Below are 21,176 nucleotides of genomic sequence, written 5' to 3'. Positions count from 1 at the left end.
ACAACTAAGCTTTTTTTTCATTTTAAATTTTTAATTGCATTAATTATTTTATTTACAACTATAACATTAATTAATTTTTTTATAATTAACAGTAAATACTGTTTGAGAACACAAACATATCATCTCTTAAATGATAAATTTATAAAAATATTATCAATTATCAACAAAATTTAATATCAATATTATTTTTGTTACTTTTTAAGGTTAATTTTATTGATCTTATATCGAAAATTAATGTAATGAAAAATAAATTGGAAAGAAAACTAGTGATGCTCCAACCCATAAACAAATAGACATCATTGGGGAAGCGTGAACAAAATTGCTACAATCATTTAAACCTTAATGATAGCAAGTTTTATATTTCAAAATTTCATATGTGTTTTATCACATCAAAAAAGGAGTAAAAGAAATGTAATTTAAGGTAAAAATTATATATTTCATTCCTTATTGTGATTTATAGTGTTTTGTAGTGTATAAAAAACAAATACAAGTACCAAAAAGACATGGGAATTAAATTTAAAAAATAATACAATTAAAAATAAAGTAAGACAAAAAAGAAATATCAAGTTTAAAAGATTTACACTAAATAATAAAAATATCTATCGAGTATTAAATTTTTTTAATAAAAAAATATATAAAAATTAATGAAAGAATTACACTAAAACTAATATTAATTATTTTCACAAAATTCAGTTGAAGACAAATTCAACAAAGATTAAAAGATAAAAGAACGTCTCTTTTAATAAGGTAATACAACGATCTTAACAAAATTTAATGATATAACTTAAAGATTTGAGTATTTGACAAAAAAAGAAATATCAAGTTTAAAAGATTTACACTAAATAATAAAAATAAGTATCGATTATTAAACAATTTTTCTAAAAAAAATTACATGCAAAATTAATGAAAGAATTACTCTAAATTTAAAGGAAGAAAGGGGATCCTAATTCACACGCTTACACCTAAGTACCTAACACATATACAAAGTCTCTCACCTCTCACGTGAATAGATCCTCTAAACCAGCATAAACACTGTCGTACAGGGCTTCTCGTCACTCTAGGCAAATTCTAACCATTATTATTTGTTATACAATAGGTCTCTGAGTTCGTAACATGCATACCTATACTTTTTGAATTATACAAACAGGAAGTATACTAGAGAAATATGAAAATTGCACAACTTTAGTACGTTTTAGATTAATAAAGAATTCACTTTACACCGTTGTTCCTTCAGGTATATGGAGCCTGCCAAATTTGGAAATGTTTGATTTTGGAAGGAATCAATTTGAAGGTTCAAATTCTTTTGATATTTGTAAAGCTAAATCTCTAGCTCAATTTTATTTATATAATAATCAATTATTAAGTGAGTTACCTTTGGAAATCTTAGAAGCTTCTTCTTCTTTGATTTTGATTCAGTTAAGTTTGAATTGTATTTCCGATAACATACATGTTATTATAGAAAGACTAATCAAGCTGACTAATCTTTTTGGTGTGTTACCAGGTTCTATTGGTTCTTATTACTGGAGCAAACCTTGCTGATAATTCCATTTTGGTGTAATTCCAATTGATATTCGTGCTTTGCATACACTTAATTTGTTGAATTTGTCATTAAAGAAGTTGTCTAATGAGATTCCATCGAGTTTATCATCTCTTAAACTTAGCAAGCTTGATTTATCAAGCAATCATTTTTTGGTTCCATACCAGACTCACTAGCTATTTCAACTTTCAAAGATAGTTTCATGGGAAATCGTGGCTTATGTAGCAAGATTTTGAAGAATTTTTCGACCATGTTCATCTGACGGATATAAGAGACTCTGAAAACTCGTGTTCTTTTCCATTGTCGGCATAATAATGGTTTTGATTGTTTCATTAGCACATTTTCTCTTTGCTAGACATAAACAGAAGAACAAATTTAAGCAGCAAGTACTTATGATTAATTCTTGGAATTTCAAGAAATACTATATGTTAAACACTAATAAGAATGAAATTACTTATGGAATCAAAGCTGAGAGTTTGATTGGAAAAGAAGCATCATGGAGTGTTTACAAGGTTGAGTGACAAAGTGGTGAAATTTTTGTAGTAAAACACATAATGACTTAAAATTCAAGAAGTGATTATAGGAGCAGTTCAACAATGCAAAAGAGGAGTTCAAGTTCACTTGAGTATGATGTTGAGGTGGCTACTTTGAGTTCTATAAGGCATATGCATATGGTGAATATATATTTTAGTATCACAAGTGAAGATAATAGTTTGCTTGTATATGAGTTTTACGAAATAAGGGTTTGTGAGAAAGGTTGCATACTTGTCGGAGACTTAGATGGGGTGGGAGGTTAGGTATGGTGTAGCACTAGGTGCAACAAGAGGATTAAAATATTTGCATAATGGTTGTGATAAACATGTTATGCATATGGATGCTAAATCAAGTAACATATTGCTTGATGAGGAACGGAAGGCAAGAATTGCTGATTTTGGACTTGCTAAGATACTACACGGATAAGTTGGTAGTTCGACTCATATCTTTGCTGGAACACTTGGCTACATAGCTCCTGGTAAGCCAAAATTATTAATATTTAGATATAAACCTTTTTGGCATTTTAGCTATTATTCTTAAAAATTGATCATGTTGATTGTTATTATGATAGAGTATGCCTACACTAGTAAGGTGACAGAGAAGATTGATGTTTATAATTTCGACGTAGTACTGAAGAAGCCTTTTTAGCCGGAGTTTAGAGAAAGTGCACTTGAATTGGTGGATTATACCATTGTAAAGGAGTTGAAAGAAGATATTATTAAGGTGTTATGAATCACAACATTATGCACGAAAAATGTCTCATCTTCAAGACCATCAATGAGAATGGATGTTCAAAAGTTATTGTCACCATAAATGATTAAAAGATGTTACAACAAAAAGTTTTAGAGACCAATTTAGTTATTGTCACCAATTTAGTTATTGTCACCAATTTAGTTAATCAAATTTAAATTTATAAACCAATTTAAACTTTTAAAATTGTTTAACTAAAATATTTTTTTAAAATTTCAAATAAAAGCTAATAAAAAGAAAAAAAAAATTGAACTTCCGATCATCTAATAGTAAGCTTTAGAGAAAAAATTATACAATTGCTTAAATGCGCGCGTACACACACGTATGTTTTACGAATAAATTATTTTAAACAGCAACACAAAGGTGTCGCACGTCATAAAAACATGCATAAATCAATCATGTTCCGTTACACGGATTTCCATAAAAATTAAAGTAAACATTTTAATTTACATGGGATGTTACACGACATCCAAAACACATCTGATAACTTACCTGAGATGTTACACGACATCCAAATCACATCTGAATAGCAACACAACGGAATATGATTAAAATATTTAATCCAACATATAAGTAAATATGTCGTTGATCTCATAAAACTCTTTTCAACTTCAATCAACATAAATAAGAGAGTTATGAATGTTCTATTCTCAACAACATAAAACATAAATTCAACAAATGATCGACAAAGTAAATAACATAAAATAGTTCACATCCCAATATTACATGATCAAAGCAAGACCCTTCAAGAAAATAAACAACACTAAATAGAAGACACTTCAAGAGCTATCCTTCCACTTACTTCAGCAACGCTACTCTTGAGTATATGCATGTTACCCACGTGGAGACAACATTTAAACATAAGGGACGAGTAATCATGATTAAATATAAAAGGCATAAGAGAAAAGTAAACTTCAACAATTATAGTCTACTATTCAACATCATCAATACAACATATACTCACACCTTCATTCATTATAAATAATTTACACAACATCTTTAAAACAACGTTTACACAGTCATATCATACACACAAGCATCATCACATCATAATTCAACAACAACCTTATGCAAATGTCACTTAAGATATTAAATGCAACAACACTAACACAATGCATGTGGTACGATAATATGAATACATAAACAACACTTCACTAGACCCCCTAGAGAAAGGATTAAGCTACTCACACTCGAACCATCACCATAAGAAATGAGGCCACAACATAATTTCGAGCATAAGTTCAACAACTTGGATGCATAGATATCTCAACATGCACAACAACATCATCAACATAATATATGTGCACGCACACACATGCATACACACACAAGTATGTGTGTGTATGTACGTATGCATGTATGTATATGTATGTATGCATGTATGTATAAATGTGAGGTATGCTTTACATCAACTATCACTCATATACTACCGCAAGTAAATTAGATTTTAAAATACAGATGTATTAAGGTGGATCGATAATATTTTAGTAGAGAAGTGGACTGAGGAATTTGACAAGGGTCGACGATAGGGCCACGTGACAACAAAACTTGTGGAATCAATGAACTTTGTCTTTAAAGGCATTAGATACCTATCAATAACAGCGTTGTTAAGAGAAACCTATTTTATATTGGGATCATAGCTCGCAATCAGAGGCGGAAAATGAAGTTCAATGTTACAAATTATTCAGTGAAAGCTGCATGAAAGTGATGAAGGAGGAAACTATCAAAGCTAGCACACATATTGTTACTTGCTTTGACCATCATAGATATACTTTCAGTGTAGAGGAGACAATATACCAAAATGAGGGAGGCCAAAGGAATAGTATCGGGTCGAACTACATGAAGGTTGATGCGATTTCTTAAAGTTGCAACTCTTCTGTATGTCTTGTTCCCATGTCGTTGAGGAATGTTCAAGTGTTCGCCGGGATTCTTCCAAGCATTTATCTGCCGTTTACAAAGTCATAAACATATTCAGTGTATACAACAATAGCTTCCTATTGGTAGCAAAAGAGAAATATTGGCCTACATATCAAGGAGATGCTATTTGGCACAACAAAAATATGAAAAGGAAGTAAAAGGTTTACTCCAACAGCACACACATTATAACCGAAATGGATACGACTACCAAAATGGAAAGATTGTGTGGTATATGTCGTCAACCCATACATGCTCTTCATGATATATATATATATATATATATATATATATATATATATATATATATATATATATATATATATATATATATATATATATATATATATATATATATATATATATATATAATAGCTTTTGATTACAACAAAACAAACACAAACACCCCTGAAACAACAACACAAACAACAAATAAAAGGACTTAACATCACAACATATCTAAGAGATTACAACAATCAGAACAATGTCATCTGGTGTAGACTTCATATGCCTAACCTTGTCATCTTTAACTGACACTCACATACGCTGGATATCATCATTATCATTCGTAATATATATGTACGAAATAAGTGTCTTAATACTTCTTATTCTTTTACTATCATTAATCTCTCCGTCTAACCAAAGCTTCAAGTTGCTCGAAACTCCAGATGTTCTAAAAATGCATCTTCATCGGAGGCTTGATTCTCGAAAAACAAATATACCCATTTCTTTTACTAACCATGTTAGAACAAGTGAAAAAAAGATTAAGATGAAAATGAGAAGAGGTGTGAACTAAATGGTAGAAGACACACCTCTATTATACTAAAAAAAATCTACACCAGGAGTAAGATGAATTGGCGACTACTCCTAAGGATTATACACAGTCACCGATTCAATTGGCTAGTCATAGTGCAGTGGCCAATTCAATTGGCTAGGGTTCTTATTTTTTAAACGGAACCGTCAATTAGATTGACATGTATTATGCATTGTAATTTTCTGTTTTTGTTTAAAACATCAATATTTTGAAAATTATTGAGAAAGATTTATTATTTGAAATAATTTATTGAAAAATAGTTTTTTGAAAAAAAAATTGCATTTTCAAGCAATTAATTATTTATTCATAAACTTATCGGTCATAAATGAAAATAAAATTGAGAAATTGTTTTTACTAAATTTAATAAAAAGATTCAATCAAATAATAAAAAAAAATTGATTTGTTAAGCCCAATTATTTTTTTCAATTCGTGATTCAAGAATCTTCCCTTACCAAACTGCTGCTGATGGTAAAATCTGAGTGAATAATTGCTTCTCCTTTTTCATCATCAACATCACTGAAGCTTCTGTTTTCAATTGTCGAATGATTTAGAAGAAGATTACTTAAAAAGTGATTTGAAAAAAGGTTCTTTCTATTCCACTTTCTACATCCAAACTCATCATCATTATCATGCCGTAACTATCTTTACACTATTACTGTAAGTATAATACCTAATCTTCATCATTTTTCCATAGAAACTCCTTGTTTGTTAGTTTCTCTGGAAAATCGATTATGCACTTCAAGATTCATGTGTGCTTTGATTGATGAATATTTTATGGATGGAGTCATTTGGTTAATTTTACTTTAAATATATTTTATAATTATTTTATGGATTCATGTGGACTAGTTGGGGTCAACAACATTGCAGTGCAAGATTTACAAACTGTACGTTGAACCAAACAACAAGCATTAAGCGAACTTGAAAGGTTTATTTAGAGAGTGGTGAAAGTAAATCAGGAAGATGGGATCTTTCATAGGTCATATTTTGCCAGGAACCTTGTTTCTTCTAGTTGGTTTATGGCATATATGGTGTGCGGTGGTAAGATATGTATCAAGTCCTAAGACATTCCGAGTTCGTGTATGGAATCCTGTACCAAGAGTTGATGGGAAGCTCAAGCACTTGGAACTCTATGTTATTTCAATTGGCGCTTTCATTGACTTGTGCGTTGAGCTTTTAGTTGCAACACAACTAAAGTTTTTTGTTGGTGGAGTCTTGAATTCCACTTACTTGATTAACTTTGAGCACTCGGGAATGCTTATCATGTTTCTTATCTTCGGCGTCGTTTCCCTGCTCTCAGAAAGAACAAGGTTAGGTGTTTCCGTTGTTGTTATGTTCTTGAACTTTTCCTGCCACAACTTTGCTTAATTTTGTTTTTTGTTTAAGATATAGCTTGTACATAAGAACTTATGCTAAAAGCACTTAATTGCTCAATTTGATCTTTATTATGTAGATATGTTTCCTTGCCAGAAGGTGCACTTTGTTTAATTGCTGCAACAGCATTCACTGCAGAGTATCTTCTGTTTTATTTTCACTCAACAGCGCACAAAGGCCTAGAAGGCTATTACCATGTCCTCCTCGCATTCCTAATTGGTCTTTGTATATTATGTTCAATTGCTGGAGCACTTTTTCCAACCAGTTTCCCGGTCGATTTATGTAAGGGCATTGCCATAACACTGCAAGGAATCTGGTTCTATCTGACAGCCTTTGTTCTCTTCGGCCCTATGCTACCAGCTGGTTGTAGCATGAAGGATAACGTTGTCACGTGTCATTCGCATGAGAGCGAGGTTCGTGGTGAGTTGTTTGCCAATGCTCAGCTCTTTTTTGCAGTCCTGGCGGTTCATTTAGGAACCATTGTATCCTTTGGTTTTGCAGCTTCTAGATATGGAAATTTAGAAGAACTTGCTCCTAATTCAGGGTTTGATTAGAAGAAAACTCATGTAGATTATGATATTATGTTTCCAGTTTTTTTGGTAAATGTAATGTTGGAGTAAACAAGTGCTGTTTTGGTGTGATGAAAAGATTTTTAGAAAGTAAGTGTAAAGTTAATTTGTAAATTATTCATTTAGTTGGGATACAATTACTATGTAAACTTAAATAATATGAGGAAATATCCATGATGGTGTATTCTTAAGTAGTTTAATTCTTTCAACACATTTTAAAAAGTTGCCATAATTTAATTGATTCTCCATATAGTTTTTTCAGTATAGAAGATAACTTCATGTGATAGAAGGATGCTTACCCTGAGCTTTAGGGGGGCGAATTACAACTTGTTTAGTAGCTGCAATGATGCAGATAAGTAGCTATTTGAGTTCCAACTTGAGATTTTTTACTTCAGGTTCGAACTTGAGATTTTAACTCAAGATTTTTTACTTCGAGTTCGAACTTGAGATTTTTTACTTCTCTACGCTTTAAGTGTGAGTCTGATCACTAGACTATTTAATCATTAAAAAAAGTTTACACCATCGTATTAATATATTATTTACTTAATATTATTCTCTTACATAAAATTAATTTCTTATATAATTTTAAGCAAGCTTTACAAGGGCGCATACTCATGTTTGAATATTTAACATTTTCCTTATTCATATTTAAAGAGTAAAATTTAGTCATTATCTATTAGATAAAAAAATCTTACATTTTATTTGACCAACATATTTCAAGAAGCCTCTAATATTATATGCTAAACACCAACATATATTAACAACTCATAACACAAGATCAGACCAACTTAGTGAAGAGTAAATAGATGTTTTTAACTTGTGGACTTGAAAACAAAATTATCCTATATTTCTTCACAAATCATGATACCAGTAACATTTTTTAATAACTGACACGTCAACAATATCTGACTTGATATTCTTCTCTATTTGTCGAAAACCTTTTAGTCTTTCTTGTCACTGATGTGTTCTCTCCATCCTGGAATCGAAGGCTAGGAGAGTCTGGAGGAAATAAACTTCAGTGCTACGAATAAGACCTCTTGTTCCATGTTAACAAAATGAGAAACTAAGAGTTCCATCAAAAAGTAACCACAAAAGCAATAGTTGTTTTAGGAATCTTCTTTTCCTGCAAAATAAGAGATGCAAATGTCAAGCTACTTTCTTCGACATCAGCAGCAGGTAATGAAGTTAATGTAGAGGGAGAATAGTGCAAATATAGTCTTAAAAACACTTACTTTCAAGCTTGATGCTTTCAACAGAACATCGTCTATAACATGCATGCTTTTTCCGTTATAAGATTCTCAAATGTGTACTAACAGGAAGATCTTCGTAAAGATATCAAAACTTTCACACGGGAAGATAATAAAATACAACAATTGGAACTGAATGCAGCATTCAGTTCAAAAAATTAATAATCCTTGGTTTTTCATGTCATAAGACGAAAAAAAACAGACTTGGATCTACAGTCACGTTTTCACGCATTCATCACAGTAGCGGATTGCAGGCCGTCCTTTCAAAATTGGACGGCTCACGTTTTATCTGTGTGATTTGACAAATAGTGCACAGTTGAAATATGCGGCGTCTGATTTTAATCAAACGACCTGCGACTTCAGAAAATGCAACTGCAAAGATTCGCAAACCATGGAAAACCTAAAGCTATTAGCTTTTGTTAACGGAAAGTTGTCAACCTATATTTAAGGTTAGCTATAGTACGAAAGTTGGGGCATTTCTCTAGATTCTGATTTTGGACTTGTTTCTAGCTGGTGCCTTGAGCACATTAAATAAGAAAGTTATAAGATAAAAGACATTTTTCCAAATGAAGGTACCTTTCTAACATTGTTATATGACATAAAATGAAATAGCTCCATCAACTTAAGAGTAATAGTTGAAGTTTGACTGCTTGAGAGATTCTCACTCCTAACTGTTTAAGTTATAGGGTTCTAGGTATAGAAGGCTGTGTAAGATAAGGCTGCCTAAAATAGAACAAAAGTAAGTCCAATCATTCCCTAGAACCTATCTCAATGGGAGGTTTGTAACACCAGAATGCCTTTATAGGTTTAGAGGAAAAATAGAGAAAAGAGATCAAATATTTCAAAATTAATAGAAAATAATGGGCTGGATAACTTAGTAGATGAATGAGCTAAATGCTAAAATGGAGAAGAAATGCACTATAAAATAAAGATAAGCATAAGAACATGCACGTAACTAACTCAGCAAGATAGATAAATGGCGCAAAAAGGAAAGCAAATAATTTCTACAAGACAAATACTAGGTAATTGAGTAGAGATGAATTTGATATTCTAAAACAAAATAATACCTTTATGAGGGAAAAATTGGTCATGAAATGTTTGAATATTTTTACAGGCAGATGCAGTAAGCAAAGGCAAGCTGTTCTTCACGTCAAAGAAATCAGTTCCATTGATTGATAAATACTTTTGGCGAAAGCAAGAGAACTTTTCACCGGCTTCTCGTTGAAAATCAGACATAAGAGGTGAATTTCTAATCCAAACGTCCTCGGCGGTTTGTGTACCAGAACGTGCTAACTTCAATGCAGAGCTTTTTGTTGCCAGAAAAGCTGGATTAAAATAAGTCACAAGTAACATGCTAGAGTTTAAGACTAGGAATCTTTGATTTTAATCACACATAATATTTGCATTAATTTGAGCATGGCCATCAATATCTTACAAAACATGTGAGCCATATCTCTATTTAGTACAAAACTGGATAAAATCGATAGGAGAATCTCTATTGTTTATCTATTTTAGACATGACTCTTATACTGAATTCTGATTTAATATGACGAATCCTGATTCACTATGATGAGTTCTGATTCATTCCAATCCAATGAATCACAAAGGAACAAAACACAACCTAAAAATTAGTGTAGTGAGCCACTATTTTTGTCAGCTATGTATAGCCAGCCACTTTTCTTATGCCTTGAATCTAAATTATTTTCAGGTTCTAATATGCAATGTAGTCAAGCACGAGATCTTAAGTAGGATCAGCCGGCTTGTGAAAGATCGTAAAACTCGGATCGTTAGCAACGCACGTAAGATCCAACCGAAGGGAAAAAAAAGGATAATTTCGTACATATATATGCACACCATTGCACAAAAACATGAAAATCATAATACAGGCCCCAAAGAAAAACCAACATTTTTTTTATGATCTTGCTTCAAAAACTTGATCTTGACAACGCTGGCTACAAAAACGATATTTCTCTAATCGTAGCACTCTCAAACATCCTTAGCATGTAAGATATTACGATCTTATGATCCAGTACTCGATCTTGACTACACTGCTAATATGACATATAAGCTTATAACATATTTATGTCACTCCTCTTTACTTAAAAATAACATATTTTTATTAATAATCTATCTTTTGATTCATGATTAAGAAAATAGTTTTTTGAATTCACAATATGAATCTCAATTTGATATAATCATGAGTTTGACACATAGTTACATACAACTCCTGAATCCTGATAAACCCTAAATGCAAGCAAATTAGTTTAGTACTAGTCTATTCACAATTATAAGCAAATATTCTCATTTCAGGTTCATTGAATAATTAATGTATCTGATCTATATCTAGACCAGGTACAAAAGTTATTCAATGAATCTGAAAATGGAATCTTCGCTAATAATAGTAACCGGATGGTGTACGTTAAAGTGATAAATTTGATAAAGCAAAGAATAGCTTCTCATAACAATTAACCAAAGGGGTTTACCATTATACGGAGCTGCAAAGATAACATTAGCTGGAAGACCAATTCCAAAGCCAGCAAGAGTAACACCAACATTGAATCCAACGCCACAACCAGATCCAACATAGCCAACAACTTCAGGACCAAACCCAGGACCCCATCCAACACCACAACCTATTCCAAAACCCATTCCATAAAAGGCTCCATAAGTTGGATGAACAGGGTTCCATTTTTTATATCTTCTAAATAATCCTTTTATAATCATTACAACCTAAACAAATTGCAGTTGTAAGTAATCAACAAACTAGCACACAACATGTTTGGTGAAATGACAATGATAAACTTTCAGTCAAAGTACTAAACGAGTGAAGTTTTACTGAAATCACGTTTGGAAAATCGATCTTGATAATCTATAATTTGAAATATACGCGTGACTGAATATGAAATGGAAAGAGAATTGAGAAAACTTACGAGGGGAAATATGGAGTAAGTAGAAATTATAATTGAGTTTGGAAGAAGCGGAGAAAAAAGGATTGGAGATTTTGAGCAGAAGCTAAATTGACACTGAAATCGTAGAAAAAATCATTATCCATTCCGGTCACTATTGTAAAAAAAACTAAAAAAAACTGAGTATTTATATTTTAATAAATTCTTTGTTATCCATGAAGTTAACTTGGATACCTGTCTCTTTAGTTTAAATTATATTAAAATTTTAATTTAATTTAAAATAAAATAAAATAAAAATATGACATGACATGACGAAGAATCATAGTCTTTGATTAATTGAAGATATTGGTATCCAACTTAATTCAAGGGTATCGGAGTGTTCACCTTATTTTTTTCCACACAATTTTAACTTAATTATCTTAATTATAAACATAATAAAATGGCAAATACTTGGACTGGATATGTCACATTTGTAGTAAAAACTGGTCATATCAATCCACGATATTTCAAGTTGTATAGCTATCCCAAAGGTACAACTCAACCTAAGATTGACCAAACAATGGATGAAACTCGAGGAAGGTGCTAGTTACCTTATTACTCAGATTTCTCCTAGAGTTTTGCTTAGCAAAAAAAGATTGGTATATTCTCTTTTGACACTAGCTGTTTCCAAACTCATGACTGACTAAAGGTGTTTTGCTGATCTTCAAGTCTCACTCTTTCAACTATGTTACTTCAGAGACAATGCTAAATGTGAAGTAAAAAGGGGGTTGAGAAACTGGATGGAACAAGGTTTCCTAGTCTTGATGCAGTTTTTCTTGCTAAAATAAATGATGACTAGCATGATAAACATAAGCCAGTTGTGTGACCAAGGTCTGAAGGCAAGTTTCGCTAATGAAGAATGTCTGGTCTCTAATGAGATAGATGGAGTCTAATGAGGGAGTTAAGTCCAAAGACAACTTTTATTTGTGTGTACCACGAGGAACTACTTACTCTTTCACATGCTTGAAGTTCAAGGAAGATAAAGTCTAGATGTTACACCAGAAGTTGCAACATCAGACAGGTGCCAAAATTCTAAAACTTCATCTTATGAACCTAATAAAGGTAAATGTCTTGGTGAATAAGGGTATATCTATGACCCGGATGATCTATATCAAGAAAATTCAAAGATCTCTATCAACTCCTTCAAAGATATCAGAGGGATGGTCCTGGTTTTCTCTGTTGATAGCAGAATTTATGTATGATATCTCCATAACCAAAGTCATTGGTTCAATTCTTGAAGAAATGACTGATGTTCAAACATATGTTGGGACATCTCAGCAGATTGACACTCTAGAAAATGAGGCAGATTCTAAAAGAGCTAACAGGCATTGAATCAGATAACTCTTAAGTCAACAAAATTTTCTCTAGAGCTCAGTTATTTTATACAAGGGTTTTCATTATTTAGAGTTTGTATCACCTATTGTTTCAAAGATGAAATACCTAATTATGGTGAATTTAGGAGTAAGATTATTTGCCAAGTCTGATGAAGATAATTTTAATGGAGAATGTTTCTTATTTTAGAAACAAATTTTGTTCCTTGAATCGGCAATGAGCTAGTCCTGGTTTACGAATGGCTAGACATAATGATGCATGAAGTTATTACCCTCAATTGTTTTGGATGTTAAAGGAATACAATGTCCAACAGGATGTCATGACATTATACTTTGGAAAGTTGGTTTTAGTCAAGATACTCAAGGATGTCAGTTTCCATAGTAAGTCAAAGATCATTATTACTGGTCATCTATTTTCAGGGCTTTTGGTACAGGAAATAGTATTTCTCCTAAGCATGGAACTTCTGAGAATCTACTGAGAGATAAATATGTTTGAGTATTGGAGGGGTATTTTGGGAATTTTATATTGCTGAAGAATCATAGCAGTTATTGATTGAAAGACTTGCCAATAATATTTCTTCCACCATCATCTATTGATGGTGTGCAATTCCAAGAAAGAAACACTTTTCAATGACATAGAGAATGCAATTTCAAATGTTGGAACATTTTCAGCAATCAAAGCTTGGAAAAAGAAAAAGGAGAACAAGAAAGTATCTCTCTCCCAGGATGAGAGGTGCACTGTTAATAAAAAATGATTTAACGTCTTTCAATCACTCTCTCATTAATTGATTTATCATTACAAACAAGGCATCGTTACAAACAAGGTAACTCTTTCTTCAATTAATATCTTACTGGTTGTTCATCCTCTCAAGCTGTGTTTCAACATGAGTCAGTCTACCAAAAATGTTGATGCTAAAAAAGGTTCATTTGCTGGAAACCAAGAAGGATGATAGGTCTGGTCCAAAGAAGGTTAAGTCCAATATTGTAACATTTATTGGATCATCCACTAGAGTATCAGTGATAGGAAAGAAGTCTATGACAAAGATGAAGTCTCTAAAAAAATCTTGTTCAATTACATGACTTTAACTCAGATGCTGATGAAGATTTGGTCAATTTCATTGACTCAAGTGGAATGATTGAGTAAATGTTCTATTTTTTGTTAGGATTTCAAAAAAACAAAAAATGTTTCTGTTTGCTAGTGTGTCTTACCAGCTATTTTTCTGTTTGTTGCTCATTTACTTTATTCTTATCAATTTTTGACTAAAAAGGGGGAGTAAAGTAGTGTTAGTGTATTTGTTTTTTTTTATAGTTTTTAGGAGTAAAGAGTGTTGCATTTTTTTAGGAATAAAAAGTGTTGCATGCCATATGTTTTGACATGTTAATGAATAATAGGTATGTACAATTGCTTAAGGATATAATAGTTTATTATTTAGGGGGAGCATGATAGTCTGTCATGTTTGGTGTTGTGGTGCTTCTGCTACTACTGATGCGATTGAGTGTAGGATGTCGTACCAGATGTTCTAAGATCCTGCCTGTTGAGGTTTATGAAGAACTTTGGCTAGTGTACTCTGAGTTATGTGTGCTACTTCTGCTGCATGTTCTTCTAATGTGTGAACTGTGATAGTTCAAGGTTGAGTTCATGGTTGGTTTTCTTGTGGTTCAAGGTTGGTTTTCTTGTGCTTTAAATTTTCTCTTTGAAGGGGGGAATTGGTTTTGTATGACATGGGGAGTAATGGACATGTCTGATTGTACAAGCTATTGCGTTGTGTTAATGTGATGTCAGACCACATGTCTTGACAAGTGTCTTATGGAGTATTGAAGATTATTATTTATAACTGCATGTGTGTGTGTGTGTGTGTGTGTGTGATTGGAGAATTTACAAAGTTTACATGTTTCATGTAGCTTGTGTTTTTTGCTTGTGGTTTTATTCCTTTCTCTCTCTCTCTCTCTCTCTCTCTCTCTCTCCAGGTTTATTGTGCAAAAGGGTGTTTTAGCAAAAAAAAATAAAGGGGGGATTGTTATATCCATGATTTTAGGATTGACAATAGTTTTGCTAAAACATGGTTCATGACAGATGTTGGGCAAGATGTCATAACATCTTGATCAAACTGATACAGCGGAGTGTGAAGGTTGTGACAGCCCAATTTTCATTTCCGTATTTATATATTAGGTGTTTTTTTATTAATTATTATTTATGTGATAATTAATTATTTGGTGTGTTTTGTGATTATTTGAATATATGTGGTATTTAAATAATTGAGTAGATGTGTTAAGATTAGTAATTAGCTAATGAGCCTAATTAATTAGAATGTGGGGTTGGGTGGGTTAAACCCAAATAATAAAATAGATTTAGTAAAGGTGTTATGTTAGAAAATCCTAAATTAGAGAAATGGAAAGAAAAGAGACTAGAAGAAAACATAAGAGAAGAGAAAAAGAAGAGATTCTTGAAGAAGAAGGACTAGAGATTCAATCTAAGCCAAGGTAAGGGTGTGAATCAAAGTGATTATGGGTAGATAAAATTGAGTAATGTATGTGGGGTTAGAAAATACATGATTTTAGGTTGGGAGGTTACTATTTCATGAGTTTTGTTGTGGAATAGGTACGTTAATCGATAAGTTGTGTGAAATTTAACTTGTTATAATGATTCTATGTATGATTCTATGAATGGGTATGAAGATAGCATAAGATTTGATGAATGTATGTTGATTTTGTGAAACTCTAACTGTAGAGATTATGAAAGAATGTGATTTGTGAGTTGTGTGTTTAATGTTTATCATTGATTATATGTGGTGTATATGTGATATAAGCATGAAATTCGTGGTAAAATCTGAACTGGAACTGATTTTGGATGAAAATGGGGGTGTTGTCATCGCAGTTGTATTTTTGTAGAAAACGCATACCCTCTTAGCATAAGGTAGCGCGCATAGCGTGGGAGCTAGGGCGCGTAGCGCGACTTGTAGCTGGAAAATAAATATTTTATTTTCTTATTTTTGCTTTTGGAATTGCATGCTATTGATTTATGAATAATTATCATGAGTTTTGATTAATTGTTTTGGCATGTAATGAGTGGCTATCGGTGTGAATTATTGATGTTGTGTGATTTATGTGATGTGATTGTGTGGAATGATGTGATGGATGTGCATATATGTGGATTTTTGATGATGAAGAGTGAATATAAACTTGTTTGTGACGTATGTTCATGAGATGATAGATGATTGTAGTAGTTGAATATGATTACTTGATTTGAGAAGCTATGTCGTATGAGATAAACATGTGATTTTAATAAAGTAATTTATAATGCATGTTTATATGAAGCGTGATGAATTCTTGGAATGTATTGTTGTTTTGTTTAATATTTCCTATTATTATATTTATCTATAATGATTTGAATTCTCACCCTTTTGTTGGAATGATGTTCTATTGCGAAATCGCTCAGGTACCGAGGATAGTGGTGCTTCGGAGGAGGTCTAGCTTAGAGGTTTAGATCTCTTGTAGTGTGTCTTGACTAAGTAGTCATATTATGCTCTGGTCAATGTAACACTTGGGATTTTGGGTTTATTATCTTTGAATTAATGATATGAAATATTGTTTTACTCATATGTATTTCCTATTTTGGATATGTTACATTTTGATATGCGACTTTGAGCCAAGATATTGTGACATGGTAGGTGATGTATGGGAATCATCTGAGTTTACCATTATATTGATGAGACAATTATTCCGCTGTAGCTTTGCATGTTTTATTTTGAATCTTTAATTCCGTGTTACTCGTATGTGACCATTGCATGTTAAAGTGTTGTTTGTTGAAAGTGTGTGTAATGACCTCATGTGATGCATGCTTATTTACTCTGAATTATGCAATTGTATGCTTTATTATGTAGTATAGATTTGGGGGTGTTACAAAGGTTGCATTGAAGATAGATGTTCTGACAGAAATTGTGACACGCTGAACTAGAACATCAGTACATGTTGTTTTAAATCTTGACATGTTTGATTTTGTGATATTTCTTTTGGATATATCTCAATTATTTTTGCAGGTCAAGAATATTTAATCTAGAACAAGGGATTTGATCTCAAACTGCACATAAGTTTTTAAAATTGGATATTGAGACAATTTAGGAAACTTAATGTTTTGTTCCAAGATTTAAGGAGATTTTTCTACATAATTGGTGTAGCTCTCAGCTTGTGGATCAAGAAATATTTAGGTGAAGATTTCGAAGCCCATGGATTGTTGAGTAGTATTTAAAGAGAAACGTAAACCTAATGTCATCAAGTTTTTCCCAATTTTTAAAATTAGGGGAAGTTTAGAAGTCTTAGGTTTTGAGAGTCTCTTGTGTTTTAAGTCACCCATGTATCTTTTGATACAATGAGGAAGACTAATTGTTACTTGATTGTTTTGTATTGAGTATTGTTCTTGGTTGAAACTTTCAAGCAAGACTAAGTATTTTGTATTGGAAGTATAATGTTCTGGTTAGTTGTTTTGATACAGTTACTAGGATTGAGACTGTTTTATCACTGAGGTGATTAGTTGTAGGAAGTGAGAGGGGATCGCATATCTAGAGGGTTATAGGTAGAAATTGCACAAGGTAAGAATTAAGCGAGAAGTTGTAAATTGGAATTGTTTAGGCTTTGAACGAATACTATCATAGAGAATTTCCTTCATGGCTTGGTAACCCCCAGAGTGGGTGAGGTTGCACCGAATTGGGTTAACAATTATTTTTGTAATTTATCACTCTGCAATTTATTTCTGCATAAGTTAAAGTTTTGATATATTAGTTCTGTCAGTCAACAGATGTCACAACATATGTCCTGACATTGTGTTCTGATGTTGGAATATCAGTATTAATATATGTTGCAAGTTATAGAATTACACGAAGGCTTACCTAGTTGGTCGAAGTCCAACAATCGCTGCGATGTCAAAGAGGGTAGGAGTCAACATTCCACAAGGGAAATGAAAGGTGTTGTGGAAGCTATCCCAAAAATACAAAGAGGCTACTAACATATTTTGACAATAACCTGGCCATACTTTCAACAATTAGATCATGTAATAAATACCCATTTCTTTCCATAATGGAGCCTTCTTATTCTTGACTTTGGCAAGCCAAGCGAGATAAGGTTCAGGGTTTTTAACCAAAGGGAAAGAGAGAAATTCTCTAAGAGCATTTCTCATATAATCTATACTAAGAGGTTATTCTAGGTTCGAGGCTTTAGTCGAAGACTTGGCCTGATCATCTACAGTTTTTGAATCAAAATTAACATTACCCTTATCAGCATTCCCCGTCTATCACCGTACGAAAGGAGTTCTTAAGGATGTTTACTCCTAAGGCCTTAGGAGGCAAACCTTTAAACATTCAATCCTAATCCTGATGTCCTTCTGAATTAGTGATGAAATTAAGCAATGGTATTATCAAGAATGTTCTGGTTACTATAGGGTATCCCTAGTCCTAGGTGATATCTACTATAGTATAATCAATCAAATAATTCAACAAAAGGTGACCCAACCCTAATTTTTAACCATGAATCAATCCATGTTGGTCCAATAGGAAAAGCATTAAAAATGTTGAATGATTAAATCGATTGTGAAAAACTAATGGTTACTAAAAATACGAATTCAAAGTAATTACAATGTAAAATCAGGGACACTCCCTAGCATTTGGGGATTTAGCCACACATATTGTTCAAAATAATTGCAATACAAAAATTAAACATTACAAAGAATTGGGAACTTGGATCTTCAATTGCTTCCGCACATGAATCTTTTCAGCTTCCTGGTAACCTTGATCTCTCCAATCTTCAGTATTATAAATTATTCGTGTTGTCAAAAGTCCTATTTTCCTTGATCTTAACCTCCCTTTTATACTCCTCATTCCTCATTCACAAGTGATCCACTTAACTCAGCCGGAAAGTACCAAAATGCCTTTTCAGGTCGCTTTTCAGGGAAGGTTAGAAAATCAACAAATATTAGCGTAACTGACCAACACGCCCCGTGTCAGACAACATGGGTGCCCATGTTGGCCCCCTGAGTTTCACCAAAAAAATTAGTTTCAGGATGTGCAACACGACCGCCCGTGTTGCACCTCTATTTACTTCCTTTCCTTTAATTCTTAGGGCTAGGTAACACGGCCCGTGTCAACTAACACGGGTGTCCGTGTTGCACTTCTGTGTCTTCACTTATTCCTTTCCTCGACCTTAGCTCGTACCACTTTCTTGCTCCGAGTTTGATAGATCTTTAACTTACACCTGAGGAAAATCAATAATAACAAAAACCAAGCATCAAATGGAACAAGATGGACATAAATTCAAGATAACAAAATGAGAGAATGAAATTGCGGAAAATGAAATTAACTTGAAAATCAACGAGATTACAAAATAAAGTGTTACCGAATTCATGGATTTAAGCCGAATAAGTGACAAAAACGTAGTAGAAATGGTGACCGATCAAGACCTTTGGGAAAAATGGTCATAATGACCATGACGTCACAACAACAAACGTATTGTCGCGTCGAAGGCTATAAAAAATGTTCATTTCTTCATTTGGTCGAAAAAGACATTTGGGGGGGGGGGGGGGGGGGCAATTTGTTAGCGGTAATTTCAACGCTCCATAAGGTGTGCGATGTTCTGGTGAAACTTAGGGGAATATTTGAAGTGGACAAGCTAATTTTGACAAGAAGGTCAAGCGATTGTTCTTTGACTGAGATTTGTTGGGAAGAGTTGTCATGCTGGCGAAATGACATGTCACTAAGACTTAGAATATTTTTGGAAACGACTCAGACAAGAGCTCGACATTGACGAATTTAAAATAGGAATGATAACTATAATTCGATGTTATCCGTTCCTTAAAGGGACGAAACACATGCAAACGAGAACGTGTCATCCTCTGAAGAAGAGGTTGTTTGTTACCATTACTATCGAAGTAGTATAAATAGGGGTCTTAGAAATTAGATTGCGTGTGTTCAATATTGTACCATGCATACTCAAATCACTCAAATTAAGTATCTAAGTATGTTGAGAAAAGAGATTCTGAGAAAATGTACGTATGAAACGCCATTTCTATTTTAAACTCAATTTACTTGCATTAAAGTCCCACTTTTTATTTCATTTACATCTCAGTAGAAATTATCTCTTTTGCCTTTTACTTTTACAACCAGTCTTTATATAATATTTGCTTTATCTTTAAGTTTACCATTACCATCAAAACAATTTAGTATCGAGAAAACTCAAAACAAAATTATACGCATATGTCCTAGGATCAATCTAATCGATCCTGTAAGTAACCAAAATATCGATTTTGGAAGACTAGCGGTTGTTTACCAAAATCAAAGATAAACAGAAATGTAGGGATATGGATGCCTTGTTTAATGAATATGTTAATCATCTGGTGCCAAATGAGTTTTAGAATACCTTAGCACCAGAAGAATGGAGCTACATGGACGGTTCCATCCTATGATTTTTTAGGGTGTCCCATCTATATTTAGGTTATTCCTTTCATTCCTTTCCACTAAGCCACTTGTGCTATTTGATTTTTATTTGCAATGCATGCTATTTGGTTATATTTTGTTCTAATTTTTGTTTTGTAAGCAGCAAATTTGCTAATATTTTCCACTAACGCCTACAACAATATATTTGTTTTATATTTTGTTCTAATTTTTGTTTTGTAAGCAGCAAATTTTTTTATTTATAAACAACAATATATTTATTTATAAGCGCTGGTATTAATTTTTATTTTGTTCTAAATAAATAGTAATATACAGTAATTTATATATATTAAATAATTTGAAACATTTTAATTATTATTTAACTATATTATATTATTATTACAAATTAAAATATTTAATATTTCATATTTAATATACTAATTTAATTATTGAAATATTTAATAGTTGAGATATTAAATAGTTAAAATATTTAATAAATAGTTGAAATAATTATTAATCTATTTAATAAATATTTGACATATTTAATAAATTAATTATTTATCAACCATTTTATTAACATATTTAGCGTTAATATTTATCGTTAATGTTTAGCATTAATATTAATCGTTAATATTTATTAACCTATTTAGCGTTAATATTTATCAATTTTTTAATTTATTAAATATTTTATTTATTAATTTTTTAAATTGAAGACTAGTAAATACTAAATATTTGAAACATTGCATAGT

At 32.2% G+C, this 21,176-nt stretch overlaps 2 protein-coding genes across 5 annotated transcripts; one reads left to right on the top strand and one right to left on the bottom strand.

Annotated features, from left to right (window-relative positions):
• Nucleotides 1-5,968: 5,968 nt before the first annotated feature.
• On the top strand, nucleotides 5,969-7,680 carry LOC131641679 (uncharacterized). 4 transcript variants are annotated; one of them, XM_058911985.1, is made up of 3 exons: nucleotides 5,969-6,118; nucleotides 6,396-6,856; nucleotides 7,000-7,680. In XM_058911985.1, exons 2-3 carry the CDS (start codon nucleotides 6,510-6,512, stop codon nucleotides 7,472-7,474), a joined length of 822 nt encoding a protein of 273 aa, XP_058767968.1. In that variant the 5' UTR covers nucleotides 5,969-6,118; nucleotides 6,396-6,509; the 3' UTR covers nucleotides 7,475-7,680. The 4 variants fall into 4 exon arrangements, with proteins under 4 accessions (XP_058767968.1, XP_058767960.1, XP_058767965.1 ...); XM_058911977.1 differs by having other exon boundaries at nucleotides 5,972-6,206; XM_058911990.1 differs by having other exon boundaries at nucleotides 5,979-6,133.
• Nucleotides 7,681-7,873: 193 nt separating this feature from the next.
• LOC131641699 (cadmium-induced protein AS8-like) lies at nucleotides 7,874-11,793 on the bottom strand. The gene is made up of 4 exons (XM_058912002.1): nucleotides 11,667-11,793; nucleotides 11,220-11,466; nucleotides 9,804-10,061; nucleotides 7,874-8,612 (listed from the first exon to the last, which is right to left on the bottom strand). Exons 2-4 carry the CDS (start codon nucleotides 11,458-11,460, stop codon nucleotides 8,596-8,598), a joined length of 516 nt encoding a protein of 171 aa, XP_058767985.1. The 5' UTR covers nucleotides 11,461-11,466; nucleotides 11,667-11,793; the 3' UTR covers nucleotides 7,874-8,595.
• Nucleotides 11,794-21,176: the final 9,383 nt, after the last annotated feature.

Source organism: Vicia villosa, linkage group LG1 (assembly GCF_029867415.1).
Source record: "Vicia villosa cultivar HV-30 ecotype Madison, WI linkage group LG1, Vvil1.0, whole genome shotgun sequence".
In the NCBI taxonomy this organism is placed as follows: domain Eukaryota; kingdom Viridiplantae; phylum Streptophyta; class Magnoliopsida; order Fabales; family Fabaceae; genus Vicia; species Vicia villosa.
The sequence above is the reverse complement of the archived record's forward strand: the minus strand, read 5'-3'. Positions and strand labels throughout refer to the sequence as shown.